General features: G+C 40.5%; 2 protein-coding genes across 2 annotated transcripts; both read left to right on the top strand.

Annotated features, from left to right (window-relative positions):
* Positions 1-501: 501 nt before the first annotated feature.
* tas1r3 (taste receptor, type 1, member 3) lies at positions 502-8053 on the top strand (the record flags this gene model as incomplete). The annotated part of the gene is made up of 9 exons (XM_079578437.1): positions 502-513; positions 4279-4427; positions 4625-4925; positions 5310-5666; positions 5864-6280; positions 6522-6725; positions 6814-6934; positions 6997-7367; positions 7451-8053. 9 exons carry the CDS (start codon positions 502-504, stop codon positions 8051-8053), a joined length of 2535 nt encoding a protein of 844 aa, XP_079434563.1.
* A 510-nt stretch (positions 8054-8563) lies between these two features.
* odad1 (outer dynein arm docking complex subunit 1) lies at positions 8564-18641 on the top strand. The gene is made up of 15 exons (XM_079578298.1): positions 8564-8712; positions 9224-9311; positions 9425-9515; positions 10870-11059; positions 11300-11425; positions 11491-11604; positions 12896-12963; positions 13046-13218; positions 13491-13628; positions 15302-15384; positions 15455-15623; positions 15737-15900; positions 17797-17900; positions 17975-18065; positions 18392-18641. Exons 2-15 carry the CDS (start codon positions 9245-9247, stop codon positions 18497-18499), a joined length of 1686 nt encoding a protein of 561 aa, XP_079434424.1. The 5' UTR covers positions 8564-8712; positions 9224-9244; the 3' UTR covers positions 18500-18641.
* The last annotated feature ends 4115 nt before the right edge of the window (positions 18642-22756 follow it).

Here is a 22756-nt window from a genome sequence, read left to right as displayed (position 1 = left end):
CACGAGGCCTTGTCCCACTAGGACATGCCTGGAACACCTCCCGCGGGAGGCGACTAATAATAATAATAATAATAATAATAATAATAATAATAATAATAATAATAATAATAATAATGATAATAATGATAATAATAATAATATAATGCATTAGTCTTATATAGCGCTTTTCCAGACAATTAAAGTCACTTTTACAATTTCATGCATTATTCATTCACTCCATACACGGTGATGGTAAGCTACTATTGTAGCCACAGCTGCCCTTGGGTAGACTGATGGAAGCGAGGCAACCAGTCTGTGCCATCGACCCCTCCAACCACAACCAACCACCACCAACCACTCACTCACTCTACACTACATTCACCCAGGCTTCCTGCTGTTCCCAAACGGTCCCAAAAGCACCGACCAGGCCCTGCTCTGCTTAGCTTCCCAGACCTGCCGGGATCAGGCCGAGCAAAGGCCGTATGGTAATATACTGCAGTCTAGCTACACATAACAGAACAGATGAGTGTGCTGGTAAGTAAAGTCATGTTGTGCACCAAATCAAAACGGAGAGAAACAGTCTTTCTTCAAATAGTCAGCTATAATTCGGACTTTCTTTTGGAGAAAAGGGCACATAATATAAGTTTGTCTTCTTTTTTGCTCCATTTCAACTGTCCAAGATTTTTCCTTATCTGAATTATTTTATGTAAAAATTACAGAATATTCTGAATGATTCAAATAAATAAAAAATGAAATGAAATAATTTATAATATAGCCTCTGTAGCAGATGCATTACCTTGTTATGGCTCACTTAGTCAATGCTTTGTGTAAATCGCTTATCTTTTCAATCCCATATGCATATTAGTACTGAAAGGGTGTCAGTGAGTGTAGTTCATAAATATGTTTGTCTCTACTTCAAAAAGATGCATCACTCTAATAATCGACTTTGGGTTGCAGAAAGTCCTACAATTAAAACATACAGTGTATGAAACAAGATGTCGTCTTATGTAGCTCCTTTTGCAAGACTACTGTTGTGTATTCAAATGTTTCGTGCAAGAGTTTTTCTGCTGCTGGAAACCACAATAAACCCGGCTGTGCTGTGTGACGTCTGTCATCCCTGTGAATTTGCATCGGCCAGAGACACATTAGAACAGCGGTGGAAACTGCATCCCACGGGCCAAATCCGGCCTGCCAAGCAATTTCATCCGGCCCACAGCGCCCTCAAGTTCACATTACCTATTTACAGATTATTATTATTATTATTATTATTATTATTATTATTATTATTATTATTATTTTAGAATCAACAACACACATTTACAAACAATAACAGGTGACAACACAAAGGCAGATGTAAAAATGCAAAGACAGACAATAACAGGTAAAGACAAATAGACACAAATGTAGGGACACGGATACGCTACACATTCACAGAGAGATGAGGACAATGCAACAGATATGATTAAGTGCAATTTAGTTGAGCAGAAATAAGTTCAATTTGTCATCGGCGCTGCCCTCTGACACAATTCAGGTTTCTCATGTGGCCCTTGCAAAAAAAAGAGTTGCCCAACCCTACATCAGAAGTTGTCCATGAGCAATGTATGAAAGGACAATTTGTAAAAACAAAAATACTGACACACCTTTGTTTTACTTTTGTGGGAAAAGGTAAATACAATAGATTCAAATCCAACATTCAAAATCATCTTTGATTGTCAGTAATCAAGTCAGTTCAGTCAGTTGAGTTTCCTTGATATGTGAAGATGTTTCCAATAATACCATAATTTCCCACATAATTTCAATAAGCAAAAGCATGGTTTAGATTTCACAAAAAATACTTTTCTATGCCTGAGCATATATTGATTTTAGTGGTAAATCTAATCATTCTTTGTGTGATTTTACACTGCGTTCCAAATTATTATGCAAATGACAAGATTTTCTAAATTGTCAACTCAAATGAGAGTCAGCAGAATGTTCAAGTCTTTAACTGGTCATTTAAAAGTGGTTGAAAAAATGTCCAAGTGATAACAGTATTTTTTTCAAAAATAAATATAGTAAAAACCTCAAAATCCACTGTTCCAAATTATTATGCAACTCATCGTTTCAATACATTTTAAAGCTTGTAATTAACTGAAAATGGTCATTTGTTGAATTTGTAGCATTAGGAGGTCATATTTACTGAAATCAAAAGCTATTTCAATCAAAAAAATATTAACAAATTATAATCTAGTTATATTTTACCAAAGGAGCCCTTGTGTGATAGCAGCTTCAAAATTCTTCAATCCATTAAACTTGTTAGTTTTTGGACAGTTTCTGCTTGGATTTCTTTGCAGGATGTTAGAATAACCTCCCAGAGCTGCCGTTTGGATGAAAACTGCCTCCCACCCTCATAGATGTTTTCTTTGTTGAGGCTCCAAAGGTTCTCAACAGGGTTGAGGTCAGGGAAGGAGGGGGTCCACATCATGAGTCTCCTTTTATGCCCATAGCAGCCAGTTTTTAATAATTTTCACAGGGATCCTAAAAGGGGCCGACCAGCTCTCTCTTCATGATTCTGGCCCAAAACATGACTCCGCCACCTCTTTAATGACGTCACAGCCTTGTTGGGACATTGTGGTCATTCACCAACCATTGACTACTCCATTGAGTTAACCATCCAGGGCTACACGGCCTCATCAGTGAACAAGACTGTTTGAAAATGAGTCCTCATGTATTCCTGAGCCACTGCAGCCGTTTCTGTTCATCAGCTTCAATGAACAGTTTAGGGGAGGCCGGATAGAAGGTTTTTGCACAACTGCAGCCTCTGGAGGGTCCGACACCTTCATGTTCGGGAGACTCCAGAGGCACCAGCAGCTTCAAATACCTGTATGCTGCTTTGTAGCAGACAGGTTCTCTTAATCTGATGTGTTTGTCTGGCAGAAACCGTCCATATTGTGCCTTTATCTGCACAAACCCGAGTGTGTCTGAATCATCCACAAATCTCTTATCAGTATGATGATTACGCTTAATCTTTCATGAAATATCGAAGGTTTTCATACCTAGACCAAGGCATTCAACTATTTCACGCTTTTCATCAGCAGAGAGACCCTTTTTCTTTCCCATATTGCCTGAAAATGATGATCTGCATAATAAAGTGGAACACCCTTTTTCAGTAGTTTTTCCCTTAACTGGGCTTAACCTGAAAACTAATCATCCCAGGTCTCTGAGATTAATGTCAGTGATTCATAGAGCCCCGAGACACGATACCATCCATGAGTTTCATTATTTTTTTTATTTTTTTTTACCTTTTTGACACAAAAATACAATTTGCATAATAATTTGGAACGCAGTGTAAATGGTGATCCCTTCACTGCATTAAAGGTTAGTGAATACCGTGGAAAAATTTCTGCTCATCCATTTTGTGAACTGGTTTAAAGATATGTTTGAATCATGGGGAGGCAGTGCAACCATAGGCTACTAAATCATAAACCTTCCTTTTATGTGCTAAATAAGAGCTTGTTTGGATGTGCGTGCATGTGCATGTGCAGATGAACTTTCTTCAACACACATTTCAATCTCATCATAAGAGCTATCAAATGAGGTATGGCAGGGTCACGAACTTGTGCCTGTGTGTCCTCGAAATGTATCTGAAGTCAACCCACACAGGTGGAGCTTTGTTTGTTAGAGCACATGCTTATCTTCTGTCAGCGCCTGCTTAAATCCGGCAGAAGTCCACAAACAAATTAGATTAAAATGCTCCGGAAACATGAACGCCACCATCTCAGCAACAACATGCGAACATGACATGCAAAAGGTTTTATTTACATGGAGCACACAACACTCGTAATAACAATTTCACTTTCAAAAAAATCTGTGTTTTCCACAGGTATTGCTGAGACAATAGTGACACAATCTCAGTATAGTGCAGACAATGACACAAGAAGCAGAATTTCAATACTTTTATGGAGCAGAAAAGGAGCAGCAGAGAGGTAGCGCAATTTACAGGGGGATGAGTGGCCCGCAACACCCATCCCACTATTCATATTTCTCATACATTGTGCTTAATTTAAAAAGGTGTTATTTTGTGATTGATAATAGCAAAAAAGGTCAAAGCAGGTCTTGCACGGTACATTAGAGACAACTGGCTGTGGATTCACACCACTACAAGGGAAAAAAAGGAGGGGCCTAACACACTGGCTTCAACTTTGCATAATATCCCAGTATTTCAGTTCTGTCAAAACTGCCCATTAGAGGCTGACAGCTTCAACCATAATGGCTTCAACATGTCTGAAGCAGCTTCTTGTCTTATACTGTGCACTTACTCAGGTTTACAGTTCAAATGAGTGGTTTAACAATGTTTCAACTAATCTGTTCGATTTGTCTGGAGACATTCTCCTCGGAGGACTGTTCCCGATCAACTTGCTGACCAGTAACCTCAGTGAACGGACCCAGCCTGACGACATCACTTGTGCAAGGTAAAAACATCGGTCATCAAACATTGTGCCGTTTCATTGAGCCTTAGACACTGTACAGTTATTTGACTACTAATCTATTTCTATGCTACTTTTTAGACAAACTGGTCACTGCAATCATTCTAGTATACAAGTACAGACATGTAATAAGAGTTTTGGAAACCGCATATTTACTGCAGAAAATGTTTTTGTTCTCACAGTTTGGATGTATTTGGACTTGGCCTTTCCATTGTGATGAAGTACGCCATAGATGAAGTCAATGCCAACACAACGCTTCTACCTGGGATTAAATTAGGTTACAAAATATACAATACATGCAGACAACCTGCAGTCATCGTGCAGCCCACACTGTCCTTCCTCACGAATAAGTCAACCGAGCTGCTCTCGGTGGAGTGTAACTACACCGACTACGAGACGAGCAGCGCCGCAGTCATCGGGCCCTACAGCTCAGAGATGGTGTCCATCATTGGGAAATTGCTGGGGTTCTTTCTCATGCCACAGGTATGTCATAGTATGCAGATACAGAAATCGGTGTACTTTAGATAGCGTTACATTTTATACAGACTGTTAAAGCCCAGAGGTGTTCATGTGAACCTAAACAGTTTAACAGTGGAAGAGAAAAAGGCAATCGACTGACTCTCTTCCATAAACTTACACTTTTGATTGGATAAACAAACCACATCTGGCACCTTACACGCTGCCAATTTGGAGATGACCAAGTTTGTCATCATAATCTAGCCAAAGTCAAATTGAATCAAACCCTTACTTGTGACAATGTGTTATATTTTAGACACAACACACATCTAACTGTTGTAGCTTTAAATGTTATAAACAAATCTGTGCTATCACAACATTAATGAGCCCTTACGCACATTCTTATTTCAGATCAGCTATGGAGCCACCAGTGACAAGTTCAGCGACAAGACTGTGTACCCGTCATTCTTCCGCACGGTGCCCAGTGACAAGTGGCAGGTGGAGGTGATGGTGCAGCTGATAAAGGTGTTTAAGTGGAACTGGGTGGCAGTTATCGGAAGTGAGGAGGAGTACGGGCAGATGGGAGTGCAGGAGTTCTCCAAACTGGCAGAGAAGAACTCTCTGTGTGTTGCCTACCAGGCCCTGATCCCAGTCTACACGGATCCAGGACCAACCATAGACCTCATCATCAGCAACATTAAAACAACCAATGTCAGTGTCATTGTGGTGTTCTCACTGGCTGAACCAGCAGCTGCATTCTTCACAGAGGTAAGAGCATAAAGGGTGTGTGTAGTGTTATAGTATTACTGGTCTTTCCTTGGGGGGTAAAAGGAAGATGTTAGTGGACAAAGGGCCAAAGATAATAAAACATACTGAAGTGCCTTTACTCCAAACTGAATTCAGAGTCAAAGTCAAGTAAAATTTACAGTAATTGCAGGTCAGTTAAATACAACTGTCAATTTCAGGTCATAAAGAACAATATGACCGGTGTGTGGATCGGCAGCACGAGTTGGGCAAACAACGGAAAACTCACCTCGCTCCCGGGCATGAACACTATCGGCACAATCATTGGATTCACTGACAAGACCCAGAATGTGGAGCTGCTCTCTGGCTACACACGCACTCTTTTCACCAAAATCAGTGAAGAGAGAAAAGTCTTCAATCCCCCACCAAACAGCTTTGACCCGAATGACCCCTGTCCGCAGTGTCGGAGCTTATCTCCAGCCAATGTGAGCATCGTGGAGGACGCCGCAGTTCAGCGACAGGCATTTAGTGTCTATGCTGCCGTTTACAGTGTGGCAGAGGCTTTGCATCAACTTCTACACTGTAACAGCACTGTGTGTGACTGGAAACGTGGGACAACTAAAATCTATCCATGGACGGTGAGAGAGAGACTCTTAACTCGGTACTGTGAGTAAGTTTAGTGACCTGTGGAAAGGGATATTGAAACATTTCAGGGAACTTGAAAAATAGGCAACAAATCAAATGCTTTTGTAGCTGTAAGAAAAGAGCATTTTGTAGAAGGTTTTATATTGAGTTCTTCCAAAGTAATGTTTGTACCAACTGTAAATAAAATAAATACATTAAAAATAAATTATCTAACAATTATTTGTGTTGTTGCAGCTGATGCAGGTTTTAAAGAACATTTCTATTGACATAAATGGCACCAACTTCAAGTTTGACAGTGACGGAAACCCAAATGTTGGGTACAACGTGATCCAGTGGGTTTGGAAAGACTCTGCTGTGCATTTGCAAAACGTTGGACGTTTTCTGTCAAATTTAACTATTAACACAACCCTCTTCACATGGCACACTGAGGATTCAACAGTAAGATGCATAAAACATACAGTTGGGGTATAGATTGGTGATAATTGAGTTAAGTCCTGCTCAATTTAATTTTCTGCAAACACTGCAGGTGCCAGTGTCCACATGCTCCGCGGCCTGTGGGCCCGGACAGGTGCGCAGAGTCAAAGGCTTCCACTCCTGCTGCTTCGACTGCATCGACTGTCAGCCCGGGACCTACCAGGCCAAGCCAGGTGAGTCTCCCAACACATAGTGTGCTCCTCTGACAGAACACGCCTAAATAAAATATTTCCAGATGACATCCAGTGCACTACGTGCCCAGAGCGCCAGTGGTCCACCCTGCGCAGCACGTCCTGCACTGAGCCCACCTTCGAGGTGCTGTGGTGGGACAGCATAGAGTCAGTGCTGATGCTGTTGGCTGCAGCGCTGTTGCTGTTGTCCCAGGGCTCGGTGCTGCTGCTGTTCTTCAGACACAGAAGCACCCCGCTGGTGCTGGCCTCAGGTGGGACCCTGACCTTTGTGGCACTCCTCGGCCTCATGGGGGCGTGTCTGAGCCTGCTGCTGTTTTTTGGACAGCCCACAGATGTAGTGTGTCGTCTGCAGCTGCCATTCACCTCCATTTGTCAAACAGTTGCTCTGTCCATCATTGGCTCCATCTCTCTACAGGTGACACAAGCCACGGTCCCATAAAACCCTACAGTACTAACTTACCACTCATTACTAGCATGGTTTTAACCCTGTTTCCACAGATCTTCTTTGTGACAGAGTTCCCGGAGCGGGCGGCTCCTCACATCAGCACTATCCGGGGCCCCGGCAGCTGGATCCTGGTGCTGTCCTGCTGTGTGGCTCAGGCTGGGATATGTGGCTGGTTTGTGCAGGAGGCTCCGTCTCTTTCGTCCTACATGGAGAACATGGAGATTAACTTTGTGTCTTCATTTCTGACGTGTCCCGTGGACCCTCTGATTGGCTTCGCTCTGTTGCAGGGCTTAAATGTGGCCCTAGCGCTGGTCTCCTTCATGTGCACCTTCATGGCTGTGAAGCCTCTGCATCAGTACAATGTGTCCCGGGACATCACCTTCGCCTGCCTCATCTTCTGCGTCATCTGGGTCTCCTTCATCCCCATTTATATCGGACTGAGCACCAAGATGAAGTCCATAGCACACGTCTCTTTCTCTCTCACCAGTAACTTTGGACTGATGGCAGCATATTATTTCCCCAAGTGCTATCTGATTATGAGGAAGCCTGAGCTCAATAAAGTAGAGTATTTCTGCACTGTTCTGGAGGGGGCCCCTCCAACCCCTCCTCAGGAGGACGAGCCTCAGCCCAAAACTGAGACTGAGACTGAGCAATAGGTTTCAGTTGAGTAAATATTATTTAATAGATTACTCACATAGACTAAATTCAACTTTTATAGTGAAGTGTGCATATAGTGGTGGGACTCGACTTTTAAATCAAGTTTATTATGGCCTTTGTAATGAATTAAATAATTGCATTTACGCATAGCGGTTGCATTAGCTTTTTCAAGGTATATTTTTGATGCTTCTTTTATATTTTCTTCATTTTTACTGTGATCTTTTCAAACACTTCAAAGACAATAGCAGTTAGATTTATTTTGGAGAATGATCTTATGGAATATGTTTATGCAGGCGCTTAACTGTGTGAATAAACAAGTTTGACAATAAAATTGGTTTGGGCTTTTTACGTAGTGTTTGTTCCTAAGCACCGTCTTGCAGGAAAAAGGAAATGGAAAAAGTGCTGCTAAAGTGTGATCAATTTCGATTAATATTTATAATCGCATCAAATCTTAAGTCATTAATTAATTGGACATAATCCAGCCCTAACATACATACGTAGGCTACATTTATTATTTGTTAATTTTTTTCTATACACTCATTCCCTCCTGTGTGCCCCTGCAAGACCAGACACAGGGCAGCAGTCTTATGGGACGTAGCAACAGTTGCTAACAACAAACCTTTTCAGCCTAGGACTCTTTACTATCTGGCCTTAGCAGGTAAGACTCAAAGCTTTCACTAAAACGTGTGTTACATTTACAATCATTTGAATATTATCCTTAACTCATGATTGTTAGATATGCAAAGCCAATCCTATTTTTTTTTTTTTTTATAAGGCTCTATTGTGGTTGGCTGTCCCAGAATGACAATTAAAGAATTAACACATTCCCAAACACTCTCTGTTCCTTTCTTGTTCTTTTCTAGTTTCTAGTTTCTGATCATTTCTACTTTTATTTGTTTCTCACCCTCATATGAGTTTGGACGTCATTTTTGTTTTTCATATTATGATATTATTGTCATTTAAGGTGTTTTTCAACTAAAAAGGGGGCACAACTGACAAAGTAGCATTTGTTGTTTGGCCCATTTGAGCTAAAATCCTGATGCCTTCATTGGTATGCGCTTCAGTCCGAACTCTAGTGGTAAAAGTAGGACATGGCATCTGCTCGAGACATGTGTAACAATGTCATCTGTCTATTTCTTTTAAATACATTCTGCGATGAAATGGTTCAGAGCACAAGAGCAGTGTCCATCATGCCGAGAGGAAGATCCGCCATCAGTGCCCGGACAGACGAGAGCGAGATGGATGTGGACGCCTCAGGTCAGATCCTACTATCGGATTTTTATACCACTAATACTGAACAATATTCTTACGGCACGCAATAATGGTGCTAACTCCGAAAATAATAACATGACATCTTTGCATATTGTCAGAAATTGCTAAACTGCAGAGACAGTTCAGGATTATGGATGGCGATCGACAGGCCTACAGCATTCAAGCGCGCAAACAGATCCGCAAACAAGAGTGAGTGTTATAGTAATCTGTTGTGGCCATTTTTTTGCATGGTGGAATGAAAGGTCAAATATATATATATATATATATATACATATATAACAAAAATACTAATACTAAATAATGAAAAAATAAATACTAACACCTCCTGCTTAGATACATACTACTACCTACTTTTCAAATTGTGAGCAATTTTTTGTTAAGTATCAGACACATCAATTAGCTTGTTGCACAATGTAGCTACGCTAGTTCCTCTGAGCTGAGGCTGTGGGCGCTAGTACTTCCTGTCCGTATTAATTTCCATTAAGATTAGCTTAGACTCGTTCGAATCATCGTATTTCCTACAGATTCGGTGGTGGACAGTGAGTTCCTGGTAGAAGATCACTTACTTCAGGCTAATGAGTTGCTGTACAGTGTAAATATTTCCGTAGAGGAGACGTCTATGTTTATAAGGATCAGTGAGTTTGTCTTGAGGCTAAAGGCTAACATTCATTTCATTTATATTTTCATTTTATTATAAAATTTGAAATAGTGCCTCAAATATAAACTAATCTGCATATAAACCATCTTGTCCTGCTTTCATTTTTTTATCGCTATATATTTTTATTCAATTTTTTATAGCATGTTAGCCTTTAGCTTCAAGACAAACTATCAATCCTTTATGATCACAGGTGTCTCCTCTGAACTCAAGATTTGAACACACAGTAAATGATCATCTTCCAGGAAACTCACTGTCCACCACGTAATCTTTAGAAAATATGATTATTATTCCAGCAGGTCCGTGCTAATTTGTATAGGAAAAGAATACAGACAGGAAGTACTTGCGCTCACAACTTCAGGTCAGAGGAACTAGCATAGCCATACTGTGCAACAAGCCAATTGTCACTGTGTGCAGATGACCTTTAATTGTAAGTGGCAAGCCCAGAGACACCTCTCCAACCTCTTTTATCAATATCAATTCAGCAAAGTATCCGGATATAAGCTTAATATTCAAAACAAACATCCAACAATCAACAGTTGGCTATTCTACATCTAGTGAAATGTCGTTCTGCAATCATGGTATCACAAAAGTGGTTGTAAAGTACATGAAACCCTCTCTCTTTTTTCCCCCCTAGCAGGAGTAGGGGGACCACGGTGGGTGTGAGTGAGGGAGGCGGGTGGGACTAGGAAAATGAGGTTCAGGGATTGGGTCAACGAATACGGGACAGGACAGGCTCGGAGACTGGAAATATTTCTTTTGGTTTTATACTGCATTTTACACTGTCCTCTAATCATGTCACCATCGACCAAAAATAATAATAATAATAATAATATTTTCATGGATTTATATTGAGTCATGGATAAAGGTTTGTTGCAATGTCCGCAGAGAGGAGATAGAGAAGCTTTTGAGGGAGAAAGAGGAGCTGCAGTGTAACCTGGGAGTGTGTAAAAGCCTCAGCCGACAGCAGCAGGACCAGGAGGACACCCAGGGGCTGAGGACACTGCTGGACCACATTCAACTCAGCAGGGAGGACTTCCACAAAGAGAAAGAGAGCCACTGGCAGCTGGAGAAAGAGGTCAGGACATTGCATTGTCTCTAACAGATGACAATATTAACGTGTCTTGCCATCGAGCTGTACATGAAACCAAACAATATTCCCAAAAATGTAATTGGTGCTCTAGACTTAAACAACAGCATCTTCTAAAAGGTTTATTTGTGTACTTTGACATACAGCAGGCATTCTTCTTATTGCCATTGTATATCAAATGGCAGTATGTTTCAGCATAATATCTAACTGTGGTTTTTGTTTTTCAAGATCTCTGATATGGAGCTGAAGTTGGCAGAGTTGAGGAAAGGAGCGATGAGCCAAGGAGACAAACTCAAGACTGAGGTCCGACGGACACGGAAGGCTATTCGCACTTTAGAAAACAAACTGGACAGAGTGAGTCTTGATCGTCTATTCCCGCGCACCAAAAAACAGGTCTCATGATGTTTGGATTTGTTTAGGCTTTGGCTCGATTTAGTGAACATCTGACACAAAACAGGGGGCTGAGGGAAGAGCTGCAACTGCTGCACATCGAAAGAGTTCGCTTCCAACAACTGCATAAAGGACTGGACAAGGTTTGAACAATTAACTGACCTGATTGCTTTATTTACTGCACTTAAACATCATGTCATACTCTGCATACTCTCTAGGCTTTAGAGCAGGGGTGCCCAAACTTTTTGTCTCCGAGGGCCAAAATGAAAAAGTGTTATCATGTGAAACACATATAACTGCAAATAATAATGATTACTTTATTTTATTTGTCGGTATACAGTTGCATTTGATTCTAGCTATGCACATAACATGAACATAAAACAAATTAACTATGGCAAAAGCCTAGTTTAAGTAGAACATCTAAAATTGTAGCAATATAGTGCAAAACATAAACAACAGCAACACCTGTATCTACAGCACCTACAGTGACTTTAACTCTTTCATTTGTTAACTCAAAGAAAATGCCATATTAGATCGTTTTTAAAGTGTCAGTTCAGCATACATTCATTTTTAAATCAATTTCTAACACGTACCTTTGTTGATGTCAACAACCTTTGCAATAAAAGTTGGAAAACTGGTAGCTGATGTGCTACAACGCTCTGTGATTGATAAACACCAAGACACTACGACAGTGTTTCCTTAACTTTGCGAAAGGAGTGAAACAGCGCCCCCCAATTTGACCTTGGTGGCCAAAACGTGTACTGCATCCATATTTCCCATTGAGAATGAATGGGGGAGAGTTAGTATTCATCTAGCCTGGCCTTAGCCAGCCGTAAACTCCAGTCAATTATAATTTCCCTACAACCTACCATTCAGCGAGCGGGGGAGGCGGGGGTTGTAGGTGACGTCAAGCATTTCTGCCGCATTTGCGGGTTGTAGTTTGGCAACGGCGGCGGATACGAAAGTATTGGAAGCTCTTCAATCCGTTCGGGCTCAGCTCCCAAATATCCAGCAATTAAAATTGAAGCCTTGGAATGTGCAAGGAATGCTCCCAAAAGTTATGATAGCTGCTTCACTCACTCGGGCGCAACATACGTCACGACTAAACGCTAGCGAAAATCAGATCCAGTCGTTTCAAAGGAGTTCACCCCTCCCACCAGATAACGGAGCTCAATTGTGAAAGTTCCAGACCCTTGTACGAAACGCAATGAGTACAAGGGTCTGGTAAAACCAGGCTAGTATTAATTAAACCGGCGCACTCTCTAACAAACTGCTTTCAGTTTTGTTGTCATTTATTGGAATATGTAGTCACAAATGTTCTACAAAAAAATCGCAATTGTCTTCCATATTGCATAGCCCTTGTCATATTAATACAGCAAAAAATAATTTGATTTGTTTGTAGTCTGTTATTTAACATTTGTCTTTACTTCAAAGGAGCTCCAAGAGGTTCGCCAAAAGATCGGGGAAGTCATCAACCAGTCCACAGCCGCTTACGACGCCCGGTAACTGCGTTCAAAGGCAATGAATTTCTATTGCTCGCTTGCTTGACGTGTAAAAGGAAATGTCCCTATTTTGATGCATCAGAGTGGAGGCCCAGACCAAAATGTCCATGATGAGGGAGAAGACAGTGAAAGACTTGGCGCAGTACAACGTCGAGATGAAGGAGCTGGAGAGGCTGATTTCACATGACCAAAATCACAAATCGTTCATGTCGACGAAGTGCGGTGACCGACCGGGCGACGGAGACCACAGACAAGGTGAGACGTGCGAGTCAATCGGAAGCACCGTGTGATTGATTCATCAGATTATGATTCAATCTTTTCTCAAATTGCACAGCTCTAGTACGGTGTCCAGGTTGTCAAGTAATTATTATATTCAGATTCCAGTCACCATGTAACACTGTAGATGCCATCGGTAAAAAAAACATGTCAGCAATCTCCTCAGTGGTTTACAATATTTCTATGGCAACGGTTCTAAGTTTGACATCGCTCGAAACGCACGGCTATTAGAGATTGATGTTTGATGTCAGTGGCAGATGCGAAGGAAGCGCGGAGAATGGACTCTTTGGGGGAGGAGTCGCTGGAAACTCTGGAGGAAGTGTTTGAGAGGATTCAGAAGGTCACGGGAGAAGACGACCTGGAAGTGATGGTGGCCAAGTTCCTTCAGGGTAAAGCAATGCTCAAGCTCAAGTTTATGTGACCTACTGTGTGGAAATCTGGGGGAACACGCATAAAAGCAATGCAGATGTTTTATATAAATTACAAAAGAAGGCCTTACGAATTATCCACAAAGTCGGATATGGGGAGCACACCGACCCACTATTTTATACAGTCGCAGATTCTCAAATTTACAGAATTGGTGCAAAAAAAACACTCTACTCCCTGCAAACATTCAAATCATGTTTTCAGACCGTGATGGGGGTTATAACCTGAGAAGGAAAATGGATCTTAAGAAAAAATATTCCCGCACAACTCAAAAAAGTCTGTCTGTTACACGAAGTGGAGTCGACCTCTGGAACTCATTAGAAGAGGATTTAAAAACGTGTTCAACTGTAGTACAATTTAAAAATAATGTACAGAAAGCAAATACTGGAAAAGTATGCAAAACTCCTGTAATTAATCATCTGTTCCTGAACTACGAATTGTCTTTGTTATTTTGATCCGATAATGAGAAGTATGTTATGAATCCGGATTTATTATGTGATGTCCAGAATGTGCACCTTCAGCCTTATGCAAGTGCAAACACAAGAATGTCATGAACTAATGACTTTACTGTTTGGGATTTGCTAAGAGGAGCCGTTTGTTGATTTAATTTGCTACTAAGGCAATTCCTCAGCCTGGAATTGCCGCATAGATCTCATGGCTAAAGCCTAATTACACATTAAAAATATTGTGCCGTTAGCAGTAGTTTAAGTTGTGTAAGTCTGAAAGGGGGGGTTGGGCCTTATAAGTTAGAACTAACTTCTTCCTACTCCCTTTGAGCAGCACTAACCTCTTATGTTGTGAAAGATTCTGTATGTTATAGGGCTGCTCGATTATTGAAAAAATAATAATCACGATTATTTTTGCCATAATTGAAATCACGATTATTTAAATGATTATTTGTTGCCTTTAAAAAAATCCATCAAAAAAGTGACAAAAATCCATCAAAAAAGTAACAAAAATCCAGCAAAAAAATGACAAAAATCCAGCAAAAAAATGACAAAAATCCAGCATAAAAGTGACAAAAATCCAGCAAAAAAAGACAAAAATCCATAAAAAAAGACAAAAAATACATCCAAAAAGTGACAAAAATACATCAAAAAAAAATACAAAAATCCAGCAGAAAAAGACAAAAATACATCAAAAAAAGTGACAAAAATCCATCAAAAACATTACAAAAATCCCCAAATTAAAAATTAGAAAAAAAAAAAAAAATGTGAAAAAAAATTATGTGAAAAAAAAAAGGGAAAAAAATAATTATAATCGATTTTTTGCGATTATGCTAATTTTGTAATCGTTTACTGTTGTAATCGAAATCATAATCGAATTTCGATTAATTGCACAGCCCTAGTATGTTATATGTATACTATACCTGTATGCATCTGTTGCTCAAATAAACAAACTAAACTAAACTAAACTAAACTATGTCAAATGGTCAACCGATTTTGATGACATTTGGAAATTTAACATTGAGATGGCTTGATTGCTGGTTCTTTAAGGGGGATGCAATTAAAATGGGTGTAGCATAAACACATCCATATTGTTGTAGATAAATGGTTTTGATTTGACTGTTAAGTGTTACTTATAACAAATAATATGCATGACTGATGTATTCTTTTTCATCCCTTTCTTTATAAAGTTGAAGACAGGAACTTTGCTCTCTTCAATTTTGTGAACGAGCAAAACAAAGAGGCCGAGGCGCTGAGGGAGCAGATCAGCCAGGTGCGATTATTTGCCCCAAAAAATGCAATCGATGCATCTTTACCATTCTTTTTCTTTTCGTATATTTCAGACCAAAGAGGAGATGGAGCGGTTTCGAGTGGAGGGCTTATTGCAGCAGGAGAACCACGGGTTGCTGGTCAAAGAGATCAACAACCAACAACAGGACTTTGTGTCTCAGGCGGAAGAGTATGAAACCCAAGCCGACGACATAACCAAAACTCTGGATCTTGTTAAAACAGGTTTGTCGAGTTCAACAACCTCTACCTCTTTGAATGAATATGAAAATGTGAAGGTGGATGCTTTACATACCGCTTCCACATGCGGGGTTTCTGTATCTCGTCTCACGTTACAGGGGTCAGTAGCATCTTCACTAAACTGGAGTGTGACCAGTCGGTGATAGAGGACCTCTTGGGCTCGTCCGCAGGGATCAATGACAATAACATCATGTCCTATTTGAGCCTGATTGAACAGAAGACCAATGAGCTCCTCACAGTACGGGCCTATCTGCAGTCAAAGGTATTGTCTGGACGAGAGGACACTGGAGTTTGTATGTTTCGTTTGCTTCCTTCGTCAGGACTAAAGTCAGGACTCCCCTAAAAAAAGATATCATATTTCATTGGACTTTCCTGGTGAAATAAAAAAAAAAATATAATAATACTGATGGTAGAAAGTCAAGGCCAGGATCTATGATATGTTCTCTCCTGGGATTGGTTGTTTCAGCGAAGAGAGCGGATCTAACTGCTCTTGCGATTGGTTTCTCAATGGATTTAAAATCATTGAGGATGGATTTGTGAATTTTGAGATTCCCTTTGAGCTCTTATTACACATTGACCTCTTACCCCCCTAACCCTAACCCTAACCCTAACCCTAACCCTAACCCCTAACCCTAACCCTAACCCTAACCCCTAACCCCTAACCCTAACCCTAACCCTAACCCCTAACCCTAACCCCTAACCCTAACCCTAACCCTAACCCTAACCCCTAACCCTAACCCTAACCCTAACCTAACCCTAACCCCTAACCCTAACCCTAACCCTAACCCCACCCCGATCTTTCTCCAGATCAGCTTTACTCAAATATTAAAGCTTCTGAACTGGGCTCTTTAGGCCAGTGTTAACGCCTCATTTGAAAGACTTTCAAAACGGATCTAAACAGTACTTCGGTTGCCGTGTTCTCGTCACTTCTTTTTTTTCCCCCCATGGCTTTTTTTTGTCACATTTTAGTCGCACATTTGTCCCTTTTTTTTGTTTGCCCTTTTGTGGCGTTCGTGTCACATTTGAATTGCTTTTTTTTTGTGGCTGTTTTTGTTGCGTTTTCATTTTCGTCTCTTTTTTTTTTTCACTACTTGGACGCTTTTTTTTTCTGGAGAAGCTTTTTAAATATGGGTAATAGCAGATTGGGGGAAATGTGCTCGGTTCATGTGGTTCAGAGGTGAAGCATTTACTATGATAATAAAAATGAGAGCTTATCATAGCTCATCATGAACATAAAATATAGCAAACGTTCGGCTCGACTACAATCATTTGCCAAAGTTAATGCAGCCAGATAACAACTGCATCATATTGCAGTAGCCTTTGGACTCCATGACTACTTGGTGGAAACACTTTTTTCCACATTTTCTCTTAAGGGGAGACACTACAGGCAAAACTCAATTTTTTCAATTTTCAGGTTTTGGGCCAAATTGGTCTCTGAACATATAAGCTTTCACCCGAAAACAGAAAATATGCCTAATCTTCACAATAACATGTTTAAATGTTGCGCTGATTCAATGTTCCCCCATAGACTTATATGGGAGAACGCAATTTCAAGGGCCTTTTTCTCAAAACACATTTTTGTGTCATTGTGGCGACACTGTGTCCACGTCAGTCGGACCTAAAGACTTCACATTTTCCAGCCTTGGACTGAACAATATTTGGAAGATTTTTTTCAGAGGGATTTTTTATTATCTAATCCCTAAGCCCTAAATTTATTGAGTTTTGAATGTCAAAAAATAAGGCTAAAGTTAAATTTTTACACATTTTTCCACTAAAAAACAGCTTATTTTAAAACTAAACAAGAAATCCAAAATCCCCTCTGAGAAAGTCTTGGCAACTCATTTATCAATAAAATGAAACCATAAATTTGAATGTAGCTCTATCCATTATTCAGATTTCGTCGCCGAAAAGATGGGAAATTTGGGGCATTTTTAGGCATAAAACACCTTGTTCTTATATGAAAAGATAAAATGACAGAAAACTTGCAATGTATTTTATTCTCATATTTATGCCAGTGATCTACAGCAAAGGTTTCAAATTGATATCTGTAAATATACATTTTTTCCCAGTTTACCTGCAGTGTCTCGCCTTAAATCAGTGGGAAATCGTTTAATGATTCTAATCCTTTTATGTTTTTTTTTGTTTTTTGTTCTTTCAGGATCTTGAAATAGACTACAATCCCAAAGACCTGGCAAAATTTCTTCTGGGCCAGAATCCCGAGATGCTTCATGAGGACGGCGCCGCGCAAACCACCATCGACAGGTTCGGTTTTTGGATGACGGACATTGTGACCTCTTTGCGTCACTTGTAAAACTATAAGAAACTGTGGCCCACAGCGTCAACTGCAACACCGAGGAGCTCAATGTTGCAGAAGACGAGGAGAGACCGCTGTCCAAAGGAGAGCTCCGGAGAAGAATCATACACGAGGTCAGCGTGCGAGTTCGTGCGGCGCTGTTCTGATTTCAACGCCAAATTTGATTGTGATTACTTTGTGCGGCCCTAATTGCGGAAACAACATGAGATGTGGTCAAATGATTTCCCTATAATGCGTATGAACTTTGAATACTGGAATCCAACCTCAAACCTGTGTTTTATTTTACAACCCAGCAGCAGCTTCACAGTCTCATAAACAGGAAACATTTGCCTCTAATTAGCAGAAGCTTTACAAGTTCGCTCCTTCACATGCAGTCACGAGCCTTTAGAAAAACTATCCATAACAGTTTATACATTTGACAATCTATTTTCCGTTCTAGGTCATGCAAAAAGACACGGCGACTGAACAACTTGTGAGGAAAAACTCCAAGACCAGTTTGCAGAGCGGCAGCAGCAGACAGCTCTCCTTGGACGACCCCCAACTGTGATTGTAGTCTGTCGTGAAGCCCTCACCAACCAAACCACCAACACCAAACTGCAATTTTACAAGAACCAAAAGGCTGTGTGCAAATGTCTGGAGAGAAATCATGCTCAGATCATTTGGACTTTTTTTTTGTCCATTTTGAAATGCATGAGGCAAATCTAGTTCAACCTCTGAATATGACACAAAAAACACACACACAAATCCAGGTGAACGTTTTAAGATGATTAGAACATGAAGTGAAAAAGTTCAACATTATAAGGAACTCTTGTAACATGTCAATCATCAATCATTTGAATATAATATAGGGGCATACCGCCTTTGCTCTGCCCAATCCCGTCAGACCTCGGAAGCTAAGCAGGGAAGGGCCTGGCAGGACTTGGATGGGAGACCGTTTGGGAACACCAGGAAGTCTAGTGAATGTAGTGTGTGAGTGGTGGTGGTGGTCGGAGGGGCCGATGGCGCAAACTGGTTGCCTCGCTTCCGTCAGTCTACCCCAGGGCAGCGGTGGCTACAATAGTAGCTTACCACCACCGAGTATGGAGTGAATGAATAATGTAATGTAAAGCGTCTTTGAGTGTCCAGAAAAGCGCTATATAAAACCGATGCATTATTATTATTATTATTAATATGTAACTCATGCTCCTAGAGGCCATAAGCGTAACTGCAGGTGCCGCAGCAAGTTGCGATTTTTTAACTTATTAATTGAGTAAATTGAGAGTAAATACTACACTAACAGGAAAAAGAAAGGGAGAGAGGGATATTGTGCATCCAATTACACAAATGGAAATAATTTTTTTCACTCAAACTTGGCTGTAAATACCTTTTAAAGTGGCGCTAGCCTGTAGTTAGCTTTGCCCGTTAGCATGTTAGCTTCTTCCTCGTGATTCTATTAGTGTGTATTGGTGACCCCGGTCCGGTGGCAGTCAAGTTGCCAATCATCCCATTAACATTTGTATTACCCCCAGAGTGAACACGAAAAGGATTTATTAAGGTAACCAACTCACACACACGCATTTTCTTCAGTTTGACTTGGATGAAAACGCAGTCCAAAATAAAGCATCAAGAGAGTGGGAAAAAACGCAACAAAAAAGTGGCGACAACGCAAGGGAAAAAATGTGATTTGTAGGTCTTAGCTTTCAAATGCATAAATAGGCGGTAAGCTCCAGTCGAGAAGAAGAAAATGCGCTCGGTTAAGGCGGGGGTTAGGAGGTGAAATATTTGTTATTTATGGCGTTTCAAACCAACAAACCCGTCCTGGGTACTGTAAATGCCGCTGTTAAACTGTAACAAGTTGGAAACACCATAAAATCTCAGTCACCTTTTTACAATCTTTCATTCGCAAACTTCCTTTTACGCCGTGGTTTACTTGTAGTTGTACTGTAATTATGTTTTGGGACTGTAAAGATTCTGGAGAGTGTCTGGTGGGCAGCTGTCCTTTTGAAGTGTGACTCACCATCTGGCTTTCACTATACTCAGTCTGTTCCCTGTGCAAGCCTTTCGTCCGTGGCTCTGCTTCAATGAGTGTTGGTAAGTGCAATTCTCAAAGGGGAAGGTTGGGGGCAGCACATGCTTTGTATTGTTAATTATGGACGCTGGGACACAGGGGGGGGCTCCTGGCAGCATTTGCTGGAAGAAAGCCCCGGAAGATTGTTTTTGTGTGTGTGCAAATTTTACGGAAATAAAATTAATGCTTTCAATGTGCTTAATTTCCGCATCTAAAGATATTATGTTTATATCTTGTCCAAAATTGAAATTGGCACGGATTGCAAGCCGATTACTATCCTGGGTGTTTTCTTCTGAAGGCTTCTAGTTGTCGGGTCCAAAAGAACAAGCTGTGGGGTTTGAAATTCTGCTTCAAGAAGGTGACAGGTTCTTCATTTAACATTTAGGCACAGCATCTCTTCTAGGTGCCCCTGGCCATGTACCATGTAGTACTGAATATATGTCCTCGGGTAACGTTTTGAGTTGTTCTTACTTGAGGAAATACTTTGGCTACTCTATGGGGAAGTGTGTATATCCAGAAAATCATTTGTTTTCTTTGTTTAGGTTGAATTGTGGGGCGTTAAGTGTGTACAACCCCTTGAATAATGTTATATTCAGGCAAGTTATGTTAACAATTTGAAACCGTCACGTGCGGCAACAAGGAATCTATTTACATTGGGGTTTGTAATGAACGCATATGGAAGCGGCGCACACAAAGAACAATGGACAATGGTCAGCTAATGAGTTGCGTGTGTTGTAGTGCAGCGCGGCAGAGGGAGTTTCAAACAGTGGTGGCCTGTCTGAGTGACAAATGTAGCTTTAGCTTTGGGGCAGCTTTGCATTTATGTTGTCTAAATGTCCCACATTCATGCACTGTGACTGACATTATGCTTATGGAAATGACCTCGGCACTTTGGATCAGTGTTTTTGATTTACACAACTTTACATTTGATGAGACGTTTTTTTTTTCTTCCTTTCTTGCGTCCTTTACTTGATTTATCATGTTGTAATCATCTTGTTTTTGGTCGATTTTGGGAAAAAAACATTCTGACAAGCTCAAAAATCTGAAAGTTTCAATCCTTCAGGTGTAAAGAGAGAGAATCCGGACTCTACAGCGGGTATACGTCATACAGCGGTGTCCTGAACATGTGTCAAACTTGGTCCAAAAGTCATCTCGTCCAAACATCCTGAAGTCGCTATCTGTTTCCTTCTGCACAAAAGAGAAAGTCCGGATGGAGGACTTATTTTCGGAAATATACTGAACAATTAACAAAGCATGTTTCTATATTTAGATTTCAAAGGGGCAAACAGAAGCCACCGTTTTATTTTCGGCTGGGAGAGTTGCAATTACAGTGAACTGGAGTAAAAGGTATAAAAGGCAATTCTTGCATTGTACAGTGATAGTCCACACTTTTGCTTATAGAGTTCAGACATAGACTAGTCAAACTTACAGCCAGTGTAAAATGATTATACATTTGCTGTCTACAGTGCCTCTCGTAAGTATTCATACACCTAGAACCTTTGTACATTTTGTCATGTTTACAACCCTAAACATAAAGATTTTATTTTGATTTTTTTAACTGAACGTTCACATACAAGAAACAGACAACTGTGAAGTGACAGCTAAATGATACATGATTCTGTTATTTTTCAAAAAGTACAAAACCGAAGAGTGGGGCGTGCATAAGTATCATACAGCATTTTCTGAGTGCATTAAATTGCCTTTAAAACATTCCTAATGACTCCAGAACGTTCACTCCTTGGCCTAACGGTTAAATAGAGGCCGCCTGTGTGTAATCTACTCTCAGTTTAATTTCAGCTGTTCTTTCAGGCCCTCAGAGCTGTGGTCGGAGTGTATTGGTCACTAAACAACATCATGAAGGTCAAGGAGCACCAGAGAGGTCAGGGATAAAGCTGTGGAGAAGTTTAAAGCAGTATTAAGTTATCTCCCCGGAGCAACTGTTCAATCCATCATTCAGAAATGGAAAGAGTATAGCACCACTGCCAACTTACCAAGACACGGTTGTCCATCTAAAATATCAGAGCGAACAAGGAGAGCACTGGTAAGAAAGGTGTATGAATACTTTCGAGAGGCACTGTATGTATGTGAAATGTTTGAGAGACACTTTTGTACTGAACAGTCCGACTAATTACGCTCCAGGCATCCAACTGGATTCTTTCCAACATACCTTCACTCCTTGACAAGAGATAAAGTGCAAAGTGCATGTTCATTGAGTGCAGCCATTGATCTTGATTCTATTACAGAAACACATCAACACCTGCATTATCCATCTCTCCTTTGGAGGTCTAGAAATGAACAAACTGCGTGAGACACACATTGTCCCACATCTTACGTGAGAGATCATTTATTAGAGTTCGGACTGCATGTATTTGTATTTCGAGGGACTTTACTTTTCTCAAGGAAATAAAGGAAATTTGAGGTCAGACACTTTAACCATTAGGCTGGAGCCCGACCAGCCCCAGGCAAGAAGACCAAATTGATAAACAAGTTCGACCAGTGCCTTCTCTTTCTCAGAACTGTCTGGGTCTGTCTCTAGCCTAATATTTTTTTCTCCTTGTGTTGATGAGACTGAAGGACAAATACATGGGCCTACCTTCATACATTTTCATTATATCCATTTGTCTTTTCAGGAAAGACATCACCAACTATGATCCCACGACACGCAATGTGCTTTTGTTTTGGTTTTTGTTTTCTATAACAATAATACAATATCATTCATATAATAATGAAGCCCTACTGCAAATCATTATCATTCAC

This window comes from Gobius niger (assembly GCF_951799975.1).
Source record: "Gobius niger genome assembly, chromosome: 20".
Lineage (NCBI taxonomy): Eukaryota > Metazoa > Chordata > Actinopteri > Gobiiformes > Gobiidae > Gobius > Gobius niger.
The sequence above is the reverse complement of the archived record's forward strand: the minus strand, read 5'-3'. Positions and strand labels throughout refer to the sequence as shown.

What these genes read in the sequence shown, in the direction of transcription:
- odad1 (XM_079578298.1), top strand. Translation starts at nt 9,245, where the DNA reads ATGCCGAGAGGAAGATCCGCCATCAGTGCCCGGACAGACGAGAGCGAG. An exon ending in GATGGATGTGGACGCCTCAG is followed by an intron (nt 9,312 to 9,424) that starts GTCAGATCCTAC and finishes GCATATTGTCAG; the next exon opens with AAATTGCTAAACTGCAGAGA. An exon ending in AAACAGATCCGCAAACAAGA is followed by an intron (nt 9,516 to 10,869) that starts GTGAGTGTTATA and finishes CAATGTCCGCAG; the next exon opens with AGAGGAGATAGAGAAGCTTT.